The sequence below is a fragment of the Loxodonta africana genome, unplaced genomic scaffold (assembly GCF_030014295.1).
Source record: "Loxodonta africana isolate mLoxAfr1 unplaced genomic scaffold, mLoxAfr1.hap2 scaffold_599, whole genome shotgun sequence".
NCBI classification, from domain to species: domain Eukaryota; kingdom Metazoa; phylum Chordata; class Mammalia; order Proboscidea; family Elephantidae; genus Loxodonta; species Loxodonta africana.
The window spans coordinates 40,959-62,441 of record NW_026975326.1 but is presented as its reverse complement, the minus strand read 5'-3'; the positions used below and the strand labels follow the sequence as shown (position 1 = coordinate 62,441).

General features: G+C 37.1%; 1 protein-coding gene across 1 annotated transcript in view; it reads right to left on the bottom strand.

The window, feature by feature from the left end:
- Window positions 1-21,483, bottom strand: part of LOC135229894 (receptor-type tyrosine-protein phosphatase C-like) — a gene marked incomplete at its 5' end in the record, with an annotated part of 74,022 nt that overhangs the window by 11,586 nt on the left and 40,953 nt on the right. The window contains 14 exons of the mRNA XM_064279107.1: window positions 537-712; window positions 930-1,052; window positions 2,684-2,818; window positions 3,763-3,896; window positions 5,527-5,617; window positions 9,010-9,159; window positions 11,580-11,715; window positions 11,904-12,061; window positions 14,651-14,776; window positions 16,286-16,383; window positions 16,488-16,524; window positions 20,379-20,455; window positions 20,542-20,632; window positions 21,190-21,299. Of these exons, the coding sequence (XP_064135177.1) occupies window positions 537-712; window positions 930-1,052; window positions 2,684-2,818; window positions 3,763-3,896; window positions 5,527-5,617; window positions 9,010-9,159; window positions 11,580-11,715; window positions 11,904-12,061; window positions 14,651-14,776; window positions 16,286-16,383; window positions 16,488-16,524; window positions 20,379-20,455; window positions 20,542-20,632; window positions 21,190-21,299 (1,642 nt within the window). The remainder of the gene's footprint in view (window positions 1-536; window positions 713-929; window positions 1,053-2,683; window positions 2,819-3,762; window positions 3,897-5,526; window positions 5,618-9,009; window positions 9,160-11,579; window positions 11,716-11,903; window positions 12,062-14,650; window positions 14,777-16,285; window positions 16,384-16,487; window positions 16,525-20,378; window positions 20,456-20,541; window positions 20,633-21,189; window positions 21,300-21,483) is intronic.

The window sequence follows — 21,483 nt, the reverse complement described above, 5'->3', positions numbered from 1 at the left end:
TAATCAATCAAGTATTATTACTTACATTATTCAAATCTTTGCCTTTTGGGTCAGTTTAGAAAATTAAAAGATAGGTTAAAAATCAAAGTTGCTAACCATTGAGATTTCAGTTAATATGTAATTTAAGATATATTTATTGAAGGCAAAACACCTCTGGACTCTGTAACATCTAATAGAGTGGATGAATTAATAAGGATGTATTAAGTATAATATTCATGCACCTATTAGTCCATATATCCTTTCATTCATTCATTCAGAACACATTACATTCCAGGCTCAATTTCAGGTACTGCAGAATCAAAGATGATATGATATTGAGTATTAAGGAATTCACAATCTAAATTTATTGCACTGTAATACAATGTCTATTACGCTTCTAAAACATTTATGCCAATGGAAGCATAAATGAAAGCATGATTACTCCATAAGAGACTTTCACTGTGGTCAAATTCATAAAGAGAATTTAAGAGGAAGTGCGACCCAGAACAGCAACTTTAGGATGAGTTTTAGAGCATACGTTATCAAACCCCACCCACCTGCAGTGAATGAGGAGAGGCACATTCCTGTGATTCTTATTCCCTTCAGTGGATTTCCTCTTGGGAAGTTTTTGTTTGAGGCTCTGAATCATAGAGATTAATTCTTTGGGTTCTGCAGGAAGTTCTGCTTTCCAGTTATGATACTGATACTGATACACGGTTCTGGTATCTTTCCGCTAAAATCAGAAGTGAAGGGAGAATTAACTCAAGTGAAATGCAGTACATTACATAATCAGATACATTTTCTTCAAAACTACTTTCATTTAAGTCATTTAAGAAATTAATTCTGAAATATTATCTAGACAGTTGTTTGCTTTCATGGAGTTATTCGTATTAGTTTTGCTACCAGATCGATTACATCACAGATATACACTCCCGAAACTGGTTATATACCTTGCCATGTCTCAGTTCAAATTCACGGAGGGTATAAGCTGAAGATGTGTTTGTGTCTTTCATCTCAATTTCTGTATCTCCATGCGTTTGCTTTCCTTCTCCCCAGTACTGAGCACAGGTTTCCTAGATAAGAAAGAACATGGCTCAACAACTTCTACATGTGTTCTGCTTGGTATTTAAATTATTTGGAGGACTTTTTCCTTCTTCTCTCTTTCTCTTCATTCTTCTCTCTCTCTCTTCTTAAATGAAAATTATCAATTGTATTCTAAAATTGAAGCCCCAAATCAATTTTAAGTATTTTGGGGAATCATTTAACAAGTACATGATGTTTCCTTTTGCAAGTAAGGGAACCTGGGATGACCAGATTGGCCAGGAAACTGCAAGAACACTCTGTCTTGCCTACTGTAGGTCTTTGAGAATTGTCCCTCCCTTCCAGACCCTTATCATCACCCCTTTCGAAATCGATAATTTGAGCTGGAGACTACCATGTCCCCTCCACTGACTCAGGTCCCACTGTAACTCCAGTGGTCCTACAGGAAGGGGATTCCGTCTTCTGGAGTTTTGCCTCTGTATCTTCATGGCCAGCACCATGAGCAGATCTATTTAAATTCACAGAATCTCTGAGCCAAGGGTCAGACCGAAGAATAGGTGAACCACAGAGGCATCCCTACTCTCTGCAAACTCTTCTCCACCAACCACGGACCCACACTTGTTGACACAGATAGGCATCCATGCTCCCAATTCCACTCCGTGTCCTGGGTCTCAAATTTAGAAGAAAAGAAAGATTGCTAGGATTCCGTGCTGGTAATGAGTATGTATTTCTTTTTTTAAAAAAGAAGAATGCCTGAACTTGACAGCAATAGGTTTTGTTTTTGGTTGTGTACATGGGTAGAGAGCCAGGGAAAAGAGAGACAGTTACAAAGAAGCAAAATAAACCATGAATCTTATTGCATGTTTATGAAGGTATCTGCTGAATAAGCTTGGACATATGTTAGATACTACGTTAGACACTGAAACTAAGTGAAATCTAAGGTAAAGGAAATTTTAATAATAATTCAAGGTATTAAGGAAGAAACCAAATATATGTCACAGGCACTAAGTAGGGGATCAAATAAGATCTTTGGGTCACCTCCAACTATAGAATTTAATGGTAATATATTAGCATAAAGAAGAAAGGATTGTTTTAGATAAAACTGTTCAGGAGCTTTGATTTGCAAGAAGAATAGGATCAAAATGGGAAGAGAAAAACTATTTAAGTACATGGAAAGACACAAAATACCTCAGTGAGTACTGATGAGAATGCAAATGGCATGTTAAGACTCAGTCAGTAAGCCTATCTGTCCATAGTGGAGAGTGTGTAAACCAGAAAAATGGGTGAAATGTGCTAAGATATGTGAGGGCCTGATTAGTAAAGGTCTTAAATATCAGACTAAGGAGTTTGGTTTTTATCTTGAATAAAACAAAGGGGAAATGTACCTTTTTAGTAAGGGATGGAAGTGCAACGGTGTAGATAACCTGTGAGCTGAGTGAAGGACTGGAGAGGGGAAACCATGAGCGATTGCCAGAATCCATTCAAGAGAAGATGGAGGCTGACACTTAGATGGACGCAGGAAGAATGTACACATGGAGTTGTGTGACAGAGAGAGAGAAAAGACATGGGCATACAGATCAAGAAAGTAATCCAACAATGGAGAATGATATTTATGATAGTATGATAGAAAGGCTTTCTTGAAAAAATTCTCAAAAGTACCAACCTGGTCTCCATTCTTCAGCTCTGTCAGCATAACAATAACTTTGACTTTTCTTTGGAATATCATCTGCCAGAAGTCAACAATGGTCTCTTTCAGTGGTCCCTGAGCAGCAATCATCACTTCAGGTTTCCAGTAACTCTTAAAATAATAATGAGACTCTCTGTTATTATTGCTAACTGAAATGACAGCAGTGAATTCTTAAAACAGCCATTTAGAAATATAGTCACTTAATTTGATACCAGTGCTGGTACATAAAAATGTTAAGATTCTTAGGTCCAAGAAACAATGTGGTATTTACATACAAAACACTTCTTCAGTTAATGATAATCCCTAGCTAATAAGCTACAATCAAGATTGGAACATATTACCTTGAAAAATTAAAAAATTTCCCTTCTAAAAAAAATATACATATATATTGTTTTCTTTAAAAAGATTTAGTGTAATTGTAAAAAAGAATTGCTTAAGCATTTCAAATTATCTTCATCATGTCTCCGGTTTAATTTCTGTCTTTACATTCTTATGATAGCTTTCATAATGAACAATTAAACAATGAATAATTAAACTAATATTCTATTACTGTGTGTTTTAGATAAATTTGTAAAAAATATAAATCCAACGTACTGTACATGCAGTGTTTATTGATTGTTTGAAGTCCCAGTTTATAAAAAAGTATGTGACAGAGCCACTTAATAAGTCCGATAATCTGAATGAAAAGCTTTGAACTAAACAACATCAAATATCCAAGTTTAGATTTAGATGCCTAAGTACAAACATTTTCAAATATTTGCATTTTCTCAAATTTTGTTTTTTAAATTAATATGGTTAAAGTCATATGTATCATAAAATATAACTAGTAGCATTGTATTATTTTATATCAATTCATTAGGTTCTAATATATTTCAGTCTTTCAATAAGTTAAAACATAACATAAAAAAATTTAGCAAAACTTTCAAGAGTCAATCAACATATAGTCAGGACTAAGCACATTATTCTGTTACGAATCCCTTAATGAGCAGCCATAATAACATACATCTATTTTTTTAAAGGGTTAGATCCTAGACTTTGGAAATGTAAGTACCCACCATTATAAAAGATGCATTAATGTATTTGCTGGTTTCCTCTGAGTCACTGTCATCATCAGATGAGTCATCTGAATCATGTTCACTCTCTTTGCTCATTTCCAGATCGTGTTTAAGTGGCACTCTGTTAAAGTCATCTATGTGAAATAAATTAGTAGTAAGTCTTACTGGAAAAAAATCAAAGCTCTGCTTGATTGTCACATGAAAATTAGGGGGAAGAAAGTAATTCAGAAGTGATGGATTACATTATGTTGATCTATTGATTCATTGATCTACGCAGAATGACACCTTACATGAAATCCAGTACTCACTGATTAACAAAACATTGTTTTAAATCTAAGGAAGAAAAGTCCCTAAAAAGGTGCAGGAAAAACACGAAACATAACTCTATGTTAAAAAACAAATAGATATCAATGATGTTCCATATGATTAGTCCATCTCTGATACATTAAAAAAAAAAAAAAAAAGCCTGAGCCAGGCCCCTCTTTGATACAAACATATTAGCTTTCCATGAAATATCACCATTCTGGTTGATAAAAGCTAAAAAAAAAATACTAGCTTAGGTTTTCATTCATCAGGTATATCCTATTAACATTAAATTGATAACTTTCATTATATAAACATCTCAGATAAATTACTGTTTAGTCCAGAAAATTATTTAGTCCATAATTTACTACAGTTTCTTAATTTTTTAATTATAATAACCTGGCTATAGGATCACTATGAATCAGAATCGACTCGATGGCAACGGGTTTGGGTTTTGTTGGCCAGATGATATAACTACACCATCATCAACTTCTTATTTTAAAACATATTCATAAGGAATTCTGCAGAAATTAAGGAGATCAGCCATACGCTGATCTCATTTGATTCAATCATATAATTTATTAGTTTGGGTTATATTTCTTTATGCTAATTCTACTGTATGCCACTAAATAAATTATAGTTGTACCAAATGTGGTCCTAGCAATATGCTTCGACAATAGAATCAAGTCTTCAAAACTGCAACTTTTGATGTGTTAAATTTCAATGATTACTTTTAAAAAAGTATCTATATAAGCCCAAAGCATCAACAGTTATTTTAAAGTGTAGATGAGAAGGCTTTCGGGCGGGAAATTAAGTAAATGGAAGTGAAACTAGAACAGAAAGAGCAAGAATGCTGACACAACGTGAAGAACGTAACCAATGTCACTGATAGATAAGTTTAGAAACTGTGGAATGGAGAGGATTTTGCTGTGCATATTTTCACCAAAAAGAAAATTAAAAAAAGAAAAGAATAAAAAAATTTCAATGATTAACTGAGAGTTTGTAGAATACACCCACTTTCAAACTTCCAGATATAAAGGAAAGAAGAAAACATAAAGAGAACAAAAGTATGTCATGTTTTGTATTTGGAAATTATCCTGGAGTAAACAGCTGAAATACACGAAAGAGGAGAGAGAAATGGAAAGGGAACGTGGCCTTTTTTCTCCCAGCTGCAGAGATTACATCTTCTGACAAATCATGTCTGAAATAATTGGTAGAACTAAAAACAAAACAAACCAACCAAAAAAACACCAAATATAGTCTATCCGTGACTCTAAATTCCCTTGTTACTGGGTTGAAAACATATGTTGCAGGTAAAATTTAAATAGCCTGTTAACCTCTTCCTTGCTATCAACCGAAGATTAAAAACTTGCTTCAAAGATAATTTTCCTCATATTAAACAAATTAAAAAGAGAGCTTAACTTTACCTGATGTAAAAATCAAGTAAAATAAAATACATACATGGAATGACATTAGAATTCCTGTTTTTGCTTTTATTTTCTGCATGATTTCCAGTGTGCTGTGTTCTCCAGCTCCTATATGAAGGAAGCCTCTAAAGGAAAAACGAAAAGAATGGGAAAGTCCTTAATAAACAATTTAAATATTGACTATTTTATTGTGACAGAACATCCCTCCTAATAAAATATTGTGTCAAGTTTTATGAAATTTGCATATACTTCTCATAGGCCACCATTTTAAAGTTTGCCTCTGAGTTTTTCTTTTTAGTCGCTCAGGCTTTTAGTACTTTTGACATGATGACTTTAGACTAAAAACATACAATTATATAATAACAATATACTTCCTATTTAAGAGCTGCTGAATATCAAAGTAATTTTTTGTCACATAATTTTAAAATTATTGATGATGTTATCCATATTTCAAAAAAGCAATTGAAAATTATTTTAAATCATCAGATATAAACTCTCCAGGCATGGCACTCACAGAAGACAGGGGATATGCTAGGCTTCCAATAGTTGATACCTGGTTTATGCCTTCCAGACAGGTTTTCTTCTCACTCCCAGTACCTATGCAGTCAGCAAGATCTACCATTTCTACTGTTGAAGCTCTCAAATTCTTTTACTTCTCTCTCTTCCTGCTTAGCCCAGTCTACTTCAGCAACTTCCCATCACTGTTAAGAAGCTGCCAACCCCCTTAATATAGCATAAAAGGCCCTTGGGGACACACCCCTAACCACCTCTCAGGTTTTATCATCTTCTAGGCCCCTCTTTATATATCGAGCTCGAGCCAAACCAATTCCCTCAATTCTTGGAAAGGGCCACGCTGTCCATTAACTCTTGAATGTCTCACCAGGATTTTTGTTGTTGTTGTTGTTGTCATTGTTTTTCTGCCTGGACTACTCTTTCTCCTTTCGTCATTCTGCTAATTTCTGCTTACCCTTTAGATATCAGTTTACGTCTCACTTTCTTCTGGGAGATCGCCCTGCCAGCAATCCTCCCTTCTCACTTGTCCCTAAATAAATATTTGTCGAGTGGACGAATAAACAGAAAGAGCTCATCACATACAATATATACAATTCAGTAACAACATATGCGTGTGCGCGCGCACACGCGTGTGTGTGTGTGTGTGTGTGTGTGTGTAAAAAGGGACGGAGGGGAAACAGTTGCTGTTAAGTTGATTCCAACTCCTGGTGACGCCATACATGTCAGAGCAGAACTGTGCGTGCTTCATAGCGATTTCAATGACTGTGATCTTTCAGAAGTAGATTGCCAAGCCTTTCTTTTGAGGTGACTCTGGGGACTTACCACTGGGAGGTGTCAGGCACCAATCTCTGTATCACTCGACCTCATTTAGTTTCAGACTTAGCTGACTGTGTGCTCTTCTTCAGTTGGTTACTTCAACATTGGGAAGAATGATCTATTCAACACCCCAGTCTCTTAATTCCTTAGCTTCATCACCACCTATAACCTTTCCCTTCACTACTCAGCCATTCTACCCTCCACTTTTATCATTTTACCTCTGTAGGTTTTGTTCTAAAAATCTGCATCACCTTTAAAGTCATGATTGCAACCATCGCTGTCATTGACAAGTATCCCCTTGCTTTCCAAGTCATATACTCTAGTACCTTCAGTCTAGCAATCTTCAAAATTCCCACAGGTTGCTCATACTACTTTCTCAATGTGCTTCATGTCCTTCCCATTACCAATTCATATGTTATTGTCTACCACTATAATTATTCATTTGCAAACACCCTCAGCTCCTTTGGACTACACTCTCAGTCAGTCACTTTTCAAAATCCTGGATGGGTTTAACCTGATATCTGCATGTACAGAGCCCTGGTGGCACAGTGGTTAAGAGCTCGGCTGCTAACCAAAAGGTCAGCAGTTTAAATCCACCAGCCTCTCCTCGGAAACCCTATGGGATAGTTCTACTGTGTCCTATAGGGTTGCTATGAGTCAGAATCCACTCAAAGCCATATACAGCATCTACCCCAAAGAGTTTAATGCTACTGTAGAGAACAAGTCATCCAACTAACTGGTCTTTCCTTATAGTCATGATCATAAACTTCAAATAATCAAACAACAAACAATTTCTGACAGTTCTACTACCTCTGACCAGGGAGCGTGGTTTCCAACTTTTGAGATACCCTTTCCCTTCATGAAACCTTAAGCTCTTCTCGCCCTACTCGCTCCTGTCCCCTTCAACTCTCAACAGATGACAAATATTTATTTCTCATTATTTCATGAGAAATAAAAGGCAATCATTTAAGAACTGCTTCAACTTCCCATCACTAAATCTACCAACCTACCTCCACCTCTATCCTCAATTTCTGTCTTCCTTTCTGCTTAGATGCAATAAGTGCACTGCTTCTATCAGGGTTATAGCCACTACCTGTGCCCTGGATCCCCTTCTCTCACGTCTTCTTTGTGTCCACTTGCAAATCATTTTGACTCTTGTGCTGAGAATTACACTTGGCACAGAGCAGGGACTCATTCATTTCTGTTCAGTGGAAGAACTTAAAGAAGTTACTATTTCTTATACTGACTATATGTGAATTTAATATGAAAAGTGTCTCTGGTGAATGTTTTTATATGGTTTAATTGGGTTAGTGTATCAAGTAGGGTTAATCTAGCAGTTAAAAGAACAACAAAACAATAATAAAACACTTTGCTACTCAAGGCTACCCTGTGCCTTCTCCCAATATAGCACAGTTCTAATATAGTGAAGGTCTCTGATGGATTGTAATATTTGGTGATCGCATGCTTCATCCCCCTGCCCCCACCTTAGTCCTGCTTAGATCCTAAACATAAATGATTCAGCATCTGATTAAAAGCACATCTGTGGTCTTGTTTCGAAACTTCTAAATCAACCAGTCTGGTAGTTTTCACAAAGGCTCGGTAAACTGGAAATCATAGGTGGAAGACAAAAGTTACAAATTTTTTTAAATGACAGAGAGATTTAGGAATAGCTATGCCAACTGTCTGAAGTCACAGCGAATAACATCTTAAGTTAACTGGCAGAGTAATTGCCTGATAAATAGGTTGGGACACACTTATTCTTCACTGTCTATCAGCTCCAGCTAGTTCAACTTCCTAAGCAGTCATAAGCTTCTCTAATTATTTCCTTTACAAACTGAAACCAGCTGCAGTTTTTAAAGGTGAGGTACTACATTGCCTTTGGCGGGCCAATTTTGTGGCTATATACTATTATTTTGACGTTTTATTTTACACCAGCTTAATGAGGAATGGTTTAAAATGCTAGCTGTAGAATCAATTTCTGAGTTGAGTCTCCATTAGAACGGTTGGGTCATTTCAGGCATTTCTTAGAAACTCTCTGTGTCTTAGTTTCCTCATCTCTGCCTCATTGGATTATGGTTAGGCCCAAATGCAAGAACTAGGTCAAGTGCATAGCACAGCACCTGAAAAACAGATGATACTCAACAAAAGTTAGCTGTTCTTATTACTGTTGTTCTTACGCTGTTATTACCTGGAATTCAGCCTCTAGTGGAGACGGCTCACTGGGGGGATCTCTTTTCTTCAGGTTATGTAGATATGGATGTAATTCAGACAAGCTCACTTCCGTCTCCCCAAACTGATTGTATTCCACCAAGGCCTGATGGATCAAGATGTACTGTGCCTGTAATTTCAAAGGAAAATACAAATAACTTATGGTCCTATAAATCAAAAATTAAATAAAATATCTATTTTCATAGTTTTTCTCATATTGGGATAATGTATGCTTAAAGAAAATTGACACCTAGAACATTTAAATATTCTGGAGTTGGCTGTCACAGGGTTCTCTGGAATATGAAAAAAAAATTAACTTTCAGAAAAAAATAGCTTGCTAAATAAATTAGGTACCTATTAGGCATTGCAGTTTTTATTTCATTCCTGACAATTATATCTGATTTTCTTTTCACTATTGCTGAGTCAGTAAATCACATTACTTACTGATACAGCAATTTCACAGTGTATCTAAGAAAGCAAACTGCCATGGCATAGAATACGCTTTCTAAAATAGTTTTCTAGAAAATTTTTAAGACGAAATTATTTAAATTTAAAAAAAGAGAGTATAGCAAACCCAGGCTGAATAATTCCTAACTATTTATCATAGTTGCATTCATTTTTTTTTTTTAAGTGGCATGTTTCTGATAAAGTTAAAACTTCTTTAACCAATACTTCTACTGCCCTCAATTTGGCTGTATCCTTCAACTCTATTTTATTTTTTCACAGTGGAAATAGTTCTTTTTTCTCTGGTAACAATCTGTTTTTACATTTCTACATTAACATTTATGTATCTATAAACATTGCATGTTTTATGTGTTTTCTAAAAAATGACATAAATGGTATCCTGTATGTTCCATGTGGTGACTTTATTCACTCATTGTTTTCATATCTGTCCACCTGGATAGATATATACCTAGTTTATTCTTTTTTCAACTGCTGCTTTTTCTTTTTTTTTTCTAGCATAGCATTCATTGTCCAAAAAGCCTACATTTTATTAACCCATTCCCCTACTGATATATATCTAGGTTGTTTCCAGTGTTTTTTATTCAAACAGTACTAGAATCCGGTGACTATCCTCGCACATGCTTCTAGCTGCACATCTGAAAGGGCTTCTCTTGGGTATGGAAACCCGGTGGTAGGGTGGTTAAGTGCTACGGCTGCTAACTAAAAGGTCAGCAGTTCAAATCCGGCAGGCACTCCTTGGGAATTCTATGGGGCAGTTCTACTCTGTCCTATATGGTCACTAGGAGTCAGAATTGACTCGACAGCAATGGCTTTAGTTTTTCGCTTGGGCACATACATACATGTGCAATGGCTGGGGTGAGTATGGGCATTTTCAGTAATAATGACCGCTTACGATTACTGAATACATGCTCTGTGCCAGGGAATTTCTAAGTGCTTTCCTTGTATTACATTATTTGTCTTGGCCATCCTCTGAGGTAAGTACTATCATTATCTCCATTTTACAGAAGACTTAACTGAGGCACAGAAAGATAAATTATTTTATGAGATACTCCCAAATTGCTTTCTAAATTAAGCATTCTGATTCACACCCCCATTCGCTGTGTGGGAATAGTTATTTCCCCATATCTACTACCAACATTTAATATTTTCAGAAATGTTCCCTGTCTGATGTGTGGAAATGGCATTTCATTCTTTTTAATTGTGGTAAAAATGTATGTCACTAAACGCTCGCAAATTCAACAATTTTTACATGTATAATTCAGTGACATGGAATATATTCATAATGTTGCACAACCATTATCACTATCTTTCCCTCAGTTATTCTACCACCGTTAACAGAAACTCAAAAAAAGAAAACGTTGGTTGACATTTTCTGAGAGGAAATAACTCCCAGACTAATCAATAAGCAATAACTTTCCTTTTTCCCCCTCACTCTTGCCCCTGATACCCACTAATAAGTTTTGGTCTCTTATACATTTGCCTGTTTTGTTTAAGTGGGGTCATACAGTATTTGTCCTTTTGTAACTAACTTATTTCACTTAATGTTTTCAAGGGTCATCCATGTCGTGACACGAATCAGGACTTCATTTCTCTTTCTGGCTGAGTAATAATCCATTGTACGTATGCACCACATTTTGTTTCTCCATTCATTTGATAATGGACATTTAGGCTGTTTCCACCTTTGGGCTATTAGGGATAATGTTACAGTGAGCCCTGTGTGCAAGTTTCTGTTTATGTTCCTGTTTTCAATTATTTTGGGTATATATGCAGGATTAGATTGCTGGTCAGATGGTAGTTCTATGTTCAACTTTTTGAGGAACCGTCAAACTGTGGTATTCCATTATTTTAAAAGTATGTTTTATATTCACCTTTCTGCCACAGTACTTTTAGACACTAATGTGAAATTCTCCTAATTATGATTGGTGGCCTACACATGTTTAGTTTTCATGAAATGAAAAGGAAACCATTGTCACCCACTGTTTGAAGTTGTGAAGAATTTGGGTTACTTTTAAGATCACTATTACCCATGAACAGATTTCCTGCTGAAAACAAAAGTGAGAGTAATCACTAAAGGTTAGAAGGTACCTCCACTTGAACCATCAGGCATCTCTGTCGCCGGAGCTTAACTACATAACCATAAATATCCACTTTGTTCTCCGCTTCCAGGCCCTCTAGCATGGCGTCAATTCCGATGTAGGTGCCTGTGCGTCCGACACCAGCACTGACAAAAACCAAAATAGCAGTGAAGGCGTGACGGTGACAGGGAAGAGAAACAAGAAAATAGTCAAAGAAGAAGTAGGGAAAAGACTGTTCATCCAAATAGCACTTTCCACAGAGTAGGATGTCCCTAGCACCCGGTGGCGGAAGGATTTGAATAGCCCCAGCTTGCCACTGGCGTTCTTTTTTTACCTGCAGTGCACCACGATGGGGCCACTGAAGAAGTTGCTGAAAGCGTTCACTCTCCGTCGCAGCTTGAGGAGCAGGTGAGGATCTTCAGGAACCCCATGGTCGGGCCAGCTGATGAACTGAATGTGGGTCACCTCTCTGCCAGTGGCTTTTTCTTTTTTCTAGTCAAGATACAATATTTCCTTTGAGATATCTATATATATTTTTTCCCCGAAAGCAAACTACTATCTGACATAACTAAGTGGCAGGGGGACCAGTACAAAAATACGCCTGCTGCAGAGGTAAAGCACTCCAAAGAATTCTTATTTCTTCAGCCATCCTGTATTTTTTTTTCCAACTCTGATGGTATTTTCCTTTCTAATTAATAATTAGTAGTTGAGATATCATGCAGGATTGGCATGCCCTAACCAGATAAGACCTGCTGGCACAGTGGTTAAGACATCAGGCTGCCAACCAAAAGGTCAGCAGTTCAAATCTACCAGCCAATCCTTGGAAACTCTATTGAGACAGTTCTCCTCTGTCCTACAGGGTCTGCTATGAGTCAGAATCAACTCCATGGCAACGGGTTTGGGTTTTTTAACCAGTAAGACATAGATAAGTTTAGGTGAAATTCTTACAAACTCCCATGCTGCCAAGTCAAAAAGCAAAACCTACAAGCAAACCAAAAAATGGAGTGGAAGGTGTGCAAGTGTGTGTGTGTGTGTGTGTGTGTGTAAAGATATAAAGGAAAAGGTCATTCTCAGAGCTGTTTGAAATACTCTTGCTTGGCAGGCCAGCAAACAGGACTGTTGGTCATGTGAGGAAGGTCTAGTTATTTGATGAATGCTATATTTCTTAGGCTCTCTCCTATTAGAATCATCAATTCAGAAATGTAGAGAGAGAACTGAGGTCAGTCAGTCCCAAATTACAGCTCAAGTTTGTCTCAGTTTCACAGTAGCCACCAGAAGATGCATAAGTCGTAATTCTCTGATCAGGTATGAAGAAGAAGTGCCTACATCTAGATGACAGGAGAAACAAAACACTTTAAAAATAAAGAAAAAAGAAAAAAAGGTTGGTTGTAATTTTCTGATAGGAAATAACTGAGTTCATTAAGAATAGTAACCCCAGACTAATCAGTGTAATGTTGATGGCATCAGCCTCTACATATCCACCCATTTCTATGGATTGGGAGCCCCCATGGCTAAGTCAGACACCTATTTAGCCATGAACTTGGTGGGATTGTTCCACAGCCCCTCCATGGGCAATTTCTTATTGTTAGGTGCCTTTGAGCTGGTTCCAACTCATACGGGTGACCTTATGTACAACACAACATCTGCATTAAAAAAAAAAAACTAAACCCAGTGCCGTCGAGTCAATTCCGACTCATAGCAACCCTATAGGACAGAGTAGAACTGCCCCATAGAGTTTCCAAGGAGCGCCTGGTGGATTCGAACTGCCAACCCTTTGGTTAGCAGCCATAGCACTTAACCACTATGCCACGAGGGTTTCTGCCATGTGCATAGTAGTTAGTAATTCCACAGAAGTCTTAGAAGCCCTTAGGAGAAATACAAATTTTTTTTTTTTTTTTTTTTTTTTTTTTTTTTTGCATAGAGAATTTACCTGGACCATATAGAAATAAAATTTAGATTACTGAAAGCCCTCCAACAATTGGAATTTAGAGAAATTTTCAACTTCCTTTATAAACACTGGCATTTTTTAACAATTCTGTTAAGATGTATTTCAAATACCGTAAAATTAACCCATGTAAAGTATACAGTTTTTCGTTATATTTACACAGTTGTAGAACTATCACCACTATCTAATTATAGAACATTTTCATCACCCTAAAGAAGAAACTTACACCCATTGGCAATCATCCCCATTCCTGCCCCACCACCTCAGTCCTAAGCAATCATTAATCAACCTTCTGTCTCTGTAGATGTGCCTATTCTGGACTTTTTTTATATAATTGGAATCAGACAACATGTGTGGAGACCTCCATTTTAACTATTATTTAAGGTCACATTGACCTCCTTCTTTTCTGTGCTAAACATATCTCTACTACATATTACAACTTTTTACTTCTTAAAACTCCAAACAACTAAACCTGTTGCTTTTATGTTGATTAGACTCATGGCAACCACATGTGTTACAAAGTAGAACTGGGGTGTATAGTTATAACTGGATACTTCTTAAAACACACACACAAAAAAACCCCAAACCTTTTGCCCTCAAATTGATTCCAACTCATGGTGATCCCAAGTGTAACAGAAATAAAACTGAGCTCCATAAGGTAACCTTTATGGAAGCAAAAAATGTCAGGCCTTTCTTCAGCAGTGCCACTGGGTGGGTTGGATTCACCAGCATTTCTATTAGTCATCAAGTGCAAACCACTTGTACCACACAGGGACCTTATGCCACTTGTATACATATTCTTTCCATAATACTACTAAACTCATTAAGAATAGTATTTGTTCATTAATTCAATAATGTAATCATTTATTCAACACATTTAATGAACTCCTCTATTTTCATTATACTTCATGGGCCAGAGAAGAATAAATACTTTCAATTTGACTTGGAAAATCACTTCTTTGACCAATGACTTAGTACGACTCTGTTGGCTTGTGTTATTCTAATTCAACTGTTTCTCCTGAAGGTCATTAAAAATAGTTTCCCTGATACTTTTTAATTTCTCACTTTCATATTCCATTACAGTATGTTCAGAAAAAAACATAGCAAAACAAAATTATGTCATAAAATAGACTCACATTTGTAATGCTCAATTTCTGAATGATGTAATCTGGGCATCTTTTGTGTTCGTTGATCTTCACAACCACATCTCCATAAGTCTTGGTACCTTGTTCCGTTGATGGCCAGTATTCTGCACACTTGTTCTGTATTTTTAAAAAATCATTAATGGTTCTTATTTTTCATTTAAACAAAGTTGTTTCATTAAATATTCTTTTTAAAAAACAAAACTTTATTTGAAATTCTGAAAACATTGATGTATTCTCCTTTATTCACATGTACACCTTAAGCTATGATGCTTGAAATGTATTCCATTTCCCATTCATGTCTCCTGAAGGAATTCCTTCATCCTACTTAGCAGAAGGGCTATATTCCCAGGCTTAGCTGCATGTTACAGAACATGTACTCGCTGATTATCAAAAAGGGATAAACTGCATGTGATTCGTTTCAGGAAGGAGAACGGGAGACCTTCAGACTCCCTAAAGTCACACTGCAGGAGTTAACCATCTATCTGCCCGTCCCTAAAGCCACACTGCAGGAGTTAACCGTCTATCTGCCCGTCCCTAAAGCCACACTGCAGGAGTTAACCGTCTATCTGCCCGTCCCTAAAGCCACACTGCAGGAGTTAACCGTCTATCTGCCCGTCCCTAAAGCCACACTGCAGGAGTTAACCGTCTATCTGCCCGTCCCTAAAGTCACACTGCAGGAGTTAACCGTCTATCTGCCCGTCCCTAAAGCCACACTGCAGGAGTTAACCGTCTATCTGCCCGTCCCTAAAGCCACACTGCAGGAGTTAACCGTCTATCTGCCCGTCCCTAAAGCCACACTGCAGGAGTTAACCGTCTATCTGCCCGTCCCTAAAGCCACACTGCAGGAGTTAACCGTCTATCTGCCCGTCCCTAAAGCCACACTGCAGGAGTTAACCGTCTATCTGCCCGTCCCTAAAGCCACACTGCAGGAGTTAACCGTCTATCTGCCCGTCCCTAAAGTCACACTGCAGGAGTTAACCGTCTATCTGCCCGTCCCTAAAGCCACACTGCAGGAGTTAACCGTCTATCTGCCCGTCCCTAAAGCCACACTGCAGGAGTTAACCGTCTATCTGCCCGTCCCTAAAGCCACACTGCAGGAGTTAACCGTCTATCTGCCCGTCCCTAAAGCCACACTGCAGGAGTTAACCGTCTATCTGCCCGTCCCTAAAGCCACACTGCAGGAGTTAACCGTCTATCTGCCCGTCCCTAAAGCCACACTGCAGGAGTTAACCGTCTATCTGCCCGTCCCTAAAGCCACACTGCAGGAGTTAACCGTCTATCTGCCCGAGGTTGTGTTGCTTTCAAGCATTCACAAGCACTTGTGAAGTTAGTACCTAAATGTAGACTGAATTTAGAACAATACTGAAAAGAAACAGGAGTCAAGTAGTAAAGTCTGGCAGTTATGCGAAAGCGTTGAGATTTCATGCACATATGTATTTAGATAGGTACAAATATCATTTTTCTACATTTACGAAAAATGTAAAGCAAGTGTTACAATGACTAAAATAGAGAACTACCTGTTTTAGTTGTCAAACACATATCCATGCTTTTTAAGATGCAACTCAACACTTTGTTTTCCGGACCCTGACAATGTGTATCTACCCCTTGAATCTGCTGGGTCCTTACCCTGTTTCCTTCTTCACATCGAGTGACCATCACAATAACCGTGGCTTTCTGTTCCCAGATCATCCTCCAGAAATCATCAACAGTTTCATCCCTGGGTCCTAGGAAGTGAACACATGCAAGCTAATAAGAAATATTTCTTACAAGTGATATAACGCAATTAAAAAAAAAAAAAAAAGGAATAGCAGACTGTCAAATAAATTACCTTGTGCAGCAATGTATTTTCTGGGTTCTTTGAAACCCTGTTCAAAACACATACAGAAAGGCAAGTCATTTACTGATCACTCAGTTACTCATCAATATGCAAAACTGTGTGTCCGTGCAGTCGCTTTGGATCAGCCATTTCTCGGCTGTGGATTTTCCAGGGCATTTTAAAATTATAAGCAGGTGTTAATGTATGATCAGGCACATAGCTGTGTCAACAAGTTAGCATTTGGAAACAATATTCCTAACTTTTGTGTCTTCCCTATATGCCCAAAACAATTTTAAAAATTATAATTTGTTTTCTTCTGGGATGTGCAACAATTTACTGTAGTAACCCAGACATTCCTGTATTTTATTCCTGCCACTGCTCACAGCACCATCTGCCAGAATTTAATCTTCCCCACCACCATGTAGTTACTTTTGGAATTTTTACTCAATTTCTTTCAATAAATCACTCTGGGATTACCCCACATTTCCACCTCTTAACTCTTGCTGGAATATCCTGCCTATTCCCTCAAGCCCCTCCCCTTTTTGTTGCCATTCCAGATAAGAGACACAATGACTCTCATTTCATTCCTCAAGATGTCTGATTTCTCCACTCCTATTAGTCAAGGCAAAGAAGGAATACAGAAGCAGCTAAGAGTGTGCTAATTTCTTCCCAAATTACCTCATCCTCCTTAAATTCACCTCAGCAATCAAAGAAGCTCTTCAGGGAGAAATAACTTGCCATTAGATGAAATTTAGTCACATGGGCCACAAAATGTAAGATAAATGTCAGTAACTTCATGATACAGTATCATTCCTACAGTCATTTATTCAACAAGTATTTGTTGAGTGGTTACAGTATGTCAAGTACCTATCTAAAGGCTGGGGACAATGCATTCTTGAAGCTCCTTGTTATCTCAGAGAAACACGAGTGGAACCAGACACCAAAATCATTAGTCTATATTGAATAGAATATAAAGTTTTTTTTCCCCCCAGAGATTATCTAAATTCTTAAAAAATCTCTCACATAACCAGGTCTGCTCTCAATTACTTTGAAGAAAAAAAATTATTTGGGAAAGACACAGTAAATGAAAATGAACTTGATTTATGCTAATTTGGAGGCTTGCTGGGGTCACCTGACAGAAACCATTAAAATAGAGGTAAAATTATAACACAGTAATTGTATTTCCAAAGACTGGGGCCTCACATTTGCAAGTTTTGGATGTCATTGTAAACACGTCTTTTGAGGATCACGTAAAAACGGAAGAGAGTAAGAGATTACATTGTGGGTATCATGAATATGTGTTAAGGGAAGAGAAATTTGTTGCTGGGAATAAAATTTCCAGGGACAGCATTAAGCTGTGATAAAGAAATTGTTGAATTTCAAGCAAAGGTGATGGGAAGCACTGGCTTTAGGTTGTGGTCTCCAGAGGGAGAAGGCTTGGGAAAAAATCCTGCCTCTGCTCATACTAGCAAAATGCAGAGCACCTCCTAGGGTTGTTGTGAGATGTAATTGAATTAATATACATAAAGCACTTAAAATGTGACTGATACATAGTAAGAACAGAATAAATTTTATTATTATTGTCATGAGACCCACCAGCATCATTGATGCCAAGAGTTTTGCTCTGGAAAGTCATTAGGTATCTCAAAAAGGAATTTATTAATGACTAAAACACAGATTGAGCCCTGGTGCTGAAGTGGTTAAGAGCCCAGGTTGCTAACCAAAAGGTCAGTTCAAGTCCACGAGTCGCCCCTTGGAAACCCTGTGGGGCAATTTTACCCTGTCCTATAGGGTCACTATGAGTCAGAATTGACTCGATGGCAACAGTTTTTTTTAAGACGCAGATACCGAAGATGCATGCTCCATGACTAATGCAAGTAAAATTCCCGAATCACTCTATAATTTCTGTTAACTGTGTAAGTTAACAAATAAAATATTATAATTTGAAATGTGGCCATTTCATCCACTCTGCTAAAAGTTTCTGTATTCCAGTAGGCTAAACTAATGAAAATCAACTAAATTACGATTGCTTTTTCTTCAAGAAAAACTTGGTAATTATTTCATAAACCAGCATATATGGTAGCATGCGATATATCTTGTCAACTGTTTGGTTGTCTAAAACAAGTTTTTGACAGAACAATCTTTTGGCAAGGCTATATGGAAATAAGCACACTCATGAGTTGTTGTTAACTGCCATCAAGTCGCCTCCAACTCATGGCGAACCTGTGTGTGCGGAGTAGAACGGATCCATAGGGTTTTCAAGGCTGTGACCTTTCAGAAACAGACTGCCAGCTCTGCCTTCAGGGGCACCTCTGGGTGAGTTCGAACTGCCAAGCTTTCAGCTCGCAGCCTATTTAACCGTGTGCACCACCAAGCAATTCCTTCAAGCGTTGCTGATGGAATATAAACTGGTTCAATGCCTGTGGAGGACAATTTGGAAACATCTTTTAAAATTGCAAATGCCCTTTGACCCTGCAAATTTCTCTTTTAGGAATTTATCCTCCAGATATACTGAAACCCATTGTGAAATATGAATCGTGATTATTTCTTGTACCATGGTAATACATTTCATCAATATTTTCTAATACTAAAATTAGAAATCACACTTAATTTACTGATCACTAATATAGGAACTGGAGCCCTGGTTGGGCAGCAGATAAAGAGCTCAGCTGCTAACAAAAGGTCGGCAGTTCGAATCTACCAGCCACTCCTTGGAACCTCTACGAGTGCAATGAGTCAGAATTAACTCGACGGTAAGGGTTTCTTTTTCTTTCTTTCTTTCTTTCTTTTTAATATAGGAACTAGTTAAATTCAAATTACTGACAAAGTACTATAAGAATATAAAGAAAAGGAAAGATGTAGAAAAAGCTGTATGTTCAGAGTCAGCAAACTATGGCCTAAAGACCAAATCCAACGTTACCTGATTTTGTAAATATTTTTTTGGAACACAGCCACATTTTGAATTGTCTAGGAAAGCTTGGCAGTTCAACTATAGGGATGAGTAGTTGTAACAGAGATGGTGTGACCTGCAAAGCCAAAAGTATTTGCTATCTAGCTCTTGCCAGAAAATGCGGGCCAGCCCCTGCTCTTAATAGTGATAGTATATATCTCTAAGATGTATATTTTCAGTGGATAAAGCACAATATAGAACAATGTGGGGATTATGTTGCTATTTTTGTACAAAGAGGAAGGGAAATTATAAATGTTAGTGCTTTCTTGTGGATTGTATGAAGAAATTCTTGCTGCATAAACCAGAACTAACATAGAAGCCTCTTCCGGTAAGTGGAAACACTGAGAAAATGGAGGATTCGGCGGGAGGAATTTTTTTTTCGGTCTATATTTTTAATACTAGTTTAAATTTTTTAAATCGCGTGATGCATTACTTATTTAAAAATTAAGAAATAACAAATTTTAAAATATTTTGAATGAATCAGCCATGTACAGATACATACACTTTTGGATAAATACGAAGAACAGATGATCTGTGTCAGCCAAGAACATCACAGTAAAGATAATTAGCCAGAGCCTGCAGTCCTGACCTGTACAATGAGCACAGCGCAGATGGCTGGGGCAAGTGTGGGGCTCTTGTGATAAATACATGTACAGAGCATCTAGTCTAATATCCAGCATACAATAGGACACCAGAATATGTTAATTATTAGCATTATTTTGATAGTAAAGGAAAATCCCAGATTACACTTAGTACCAGTAGACAAATGATATGTAACTATTCATGTAAATGCTAGAGATTTTGTGGTTTATATATGTTAACATTATGGACTTACTTCAAAGTATTTCTGATAATATTTCAAGTCTTTTCCAAAGACAAATATGGAAATGAATGGAACGCATAGATAAAAGAAAAATGAAAATCAGTGAAAGAAACGATGCATTTTCACTCACATCAATGTAGCTGGCATTTATATAGTTTGACCCGACGTCTCCATTTATCTCAGAGAGTTCAACACGGTTATAATCATCTGTTTAAAGAAAAGAAAAATCAGTGAAATACTAAATAACTGAGTAGCCTCAACATATGGTACCTCAATTCTCAGGAAGTACTTACAAGGAAGAATGTCGACATAGCGGTTTTTGTTCTGGTTAAAGGACTTTCGAGCGTCCTTGATAGAAAATTTGCTGAACACCCGTGGTATGCTCTGAAACACACAAAGATCCTTTGGTCACAGCAAATTCAGGGAAAATAGTTTCTTGCCAGTTACCATGCGAGCAAATGAAACATTGTGCAATATATTTCCTTTATACTGATGCACAAGTTGCATATGGTAATTAAAATTAACATTGTTAGGAATTATGAAAAATAAAAACTTTGTTTTCCTTAAAAATTAATGATGGATTACATGGAGAACAAAACCCATAACTGAGAGTAAATTTAGAATTAGTTGCTGTGCCACTTTAAAATTCATTAAAAAAAAAAAAAGTTGGATGATTATCTAAAGTACAAGTTCAAATCAGTCAAGTGTGATAATTATAAATACAATAAAGCATTGTATCAAAATATTTACTAGCTGTATGACTAAGAGTTTGTCAACCTCTATGAGTCTCTTTTCTGGTCTGTAAAGATCTGCTTTGACTCTGTTGTAGTATTGTGTGAGATAAATTATAAAGGAAAATGGTTATACACTTGTGTTTAAAATGAAATTATCTTGAAAATTAAAATAGCATTCCTCACCATAATGCATGAGAATGCACATACCTGAAATTCAGCCAGAAAGAGTCTTCCTTCATCAGCAATCTTTCTCTTGTAAGTTTCCAACAGAGTATCTGCATGGATCGGCTCCACGTTCATCAGTTGTCTTTCATCGTCTTTAAACATATTAAAGATTCAGGACTAGTGTTATGTCTATCCTTAAAATGTTCATACAAATTTTATTACATTTATATCCTGGATTCATTCCTTAGTCTTCTTTCCTTCCCAGACACAGTCCACCTGGGAAAACTCACTCTCATATAAACATTCACCCATAAATCAATGGCTTAGAAGTCTCAT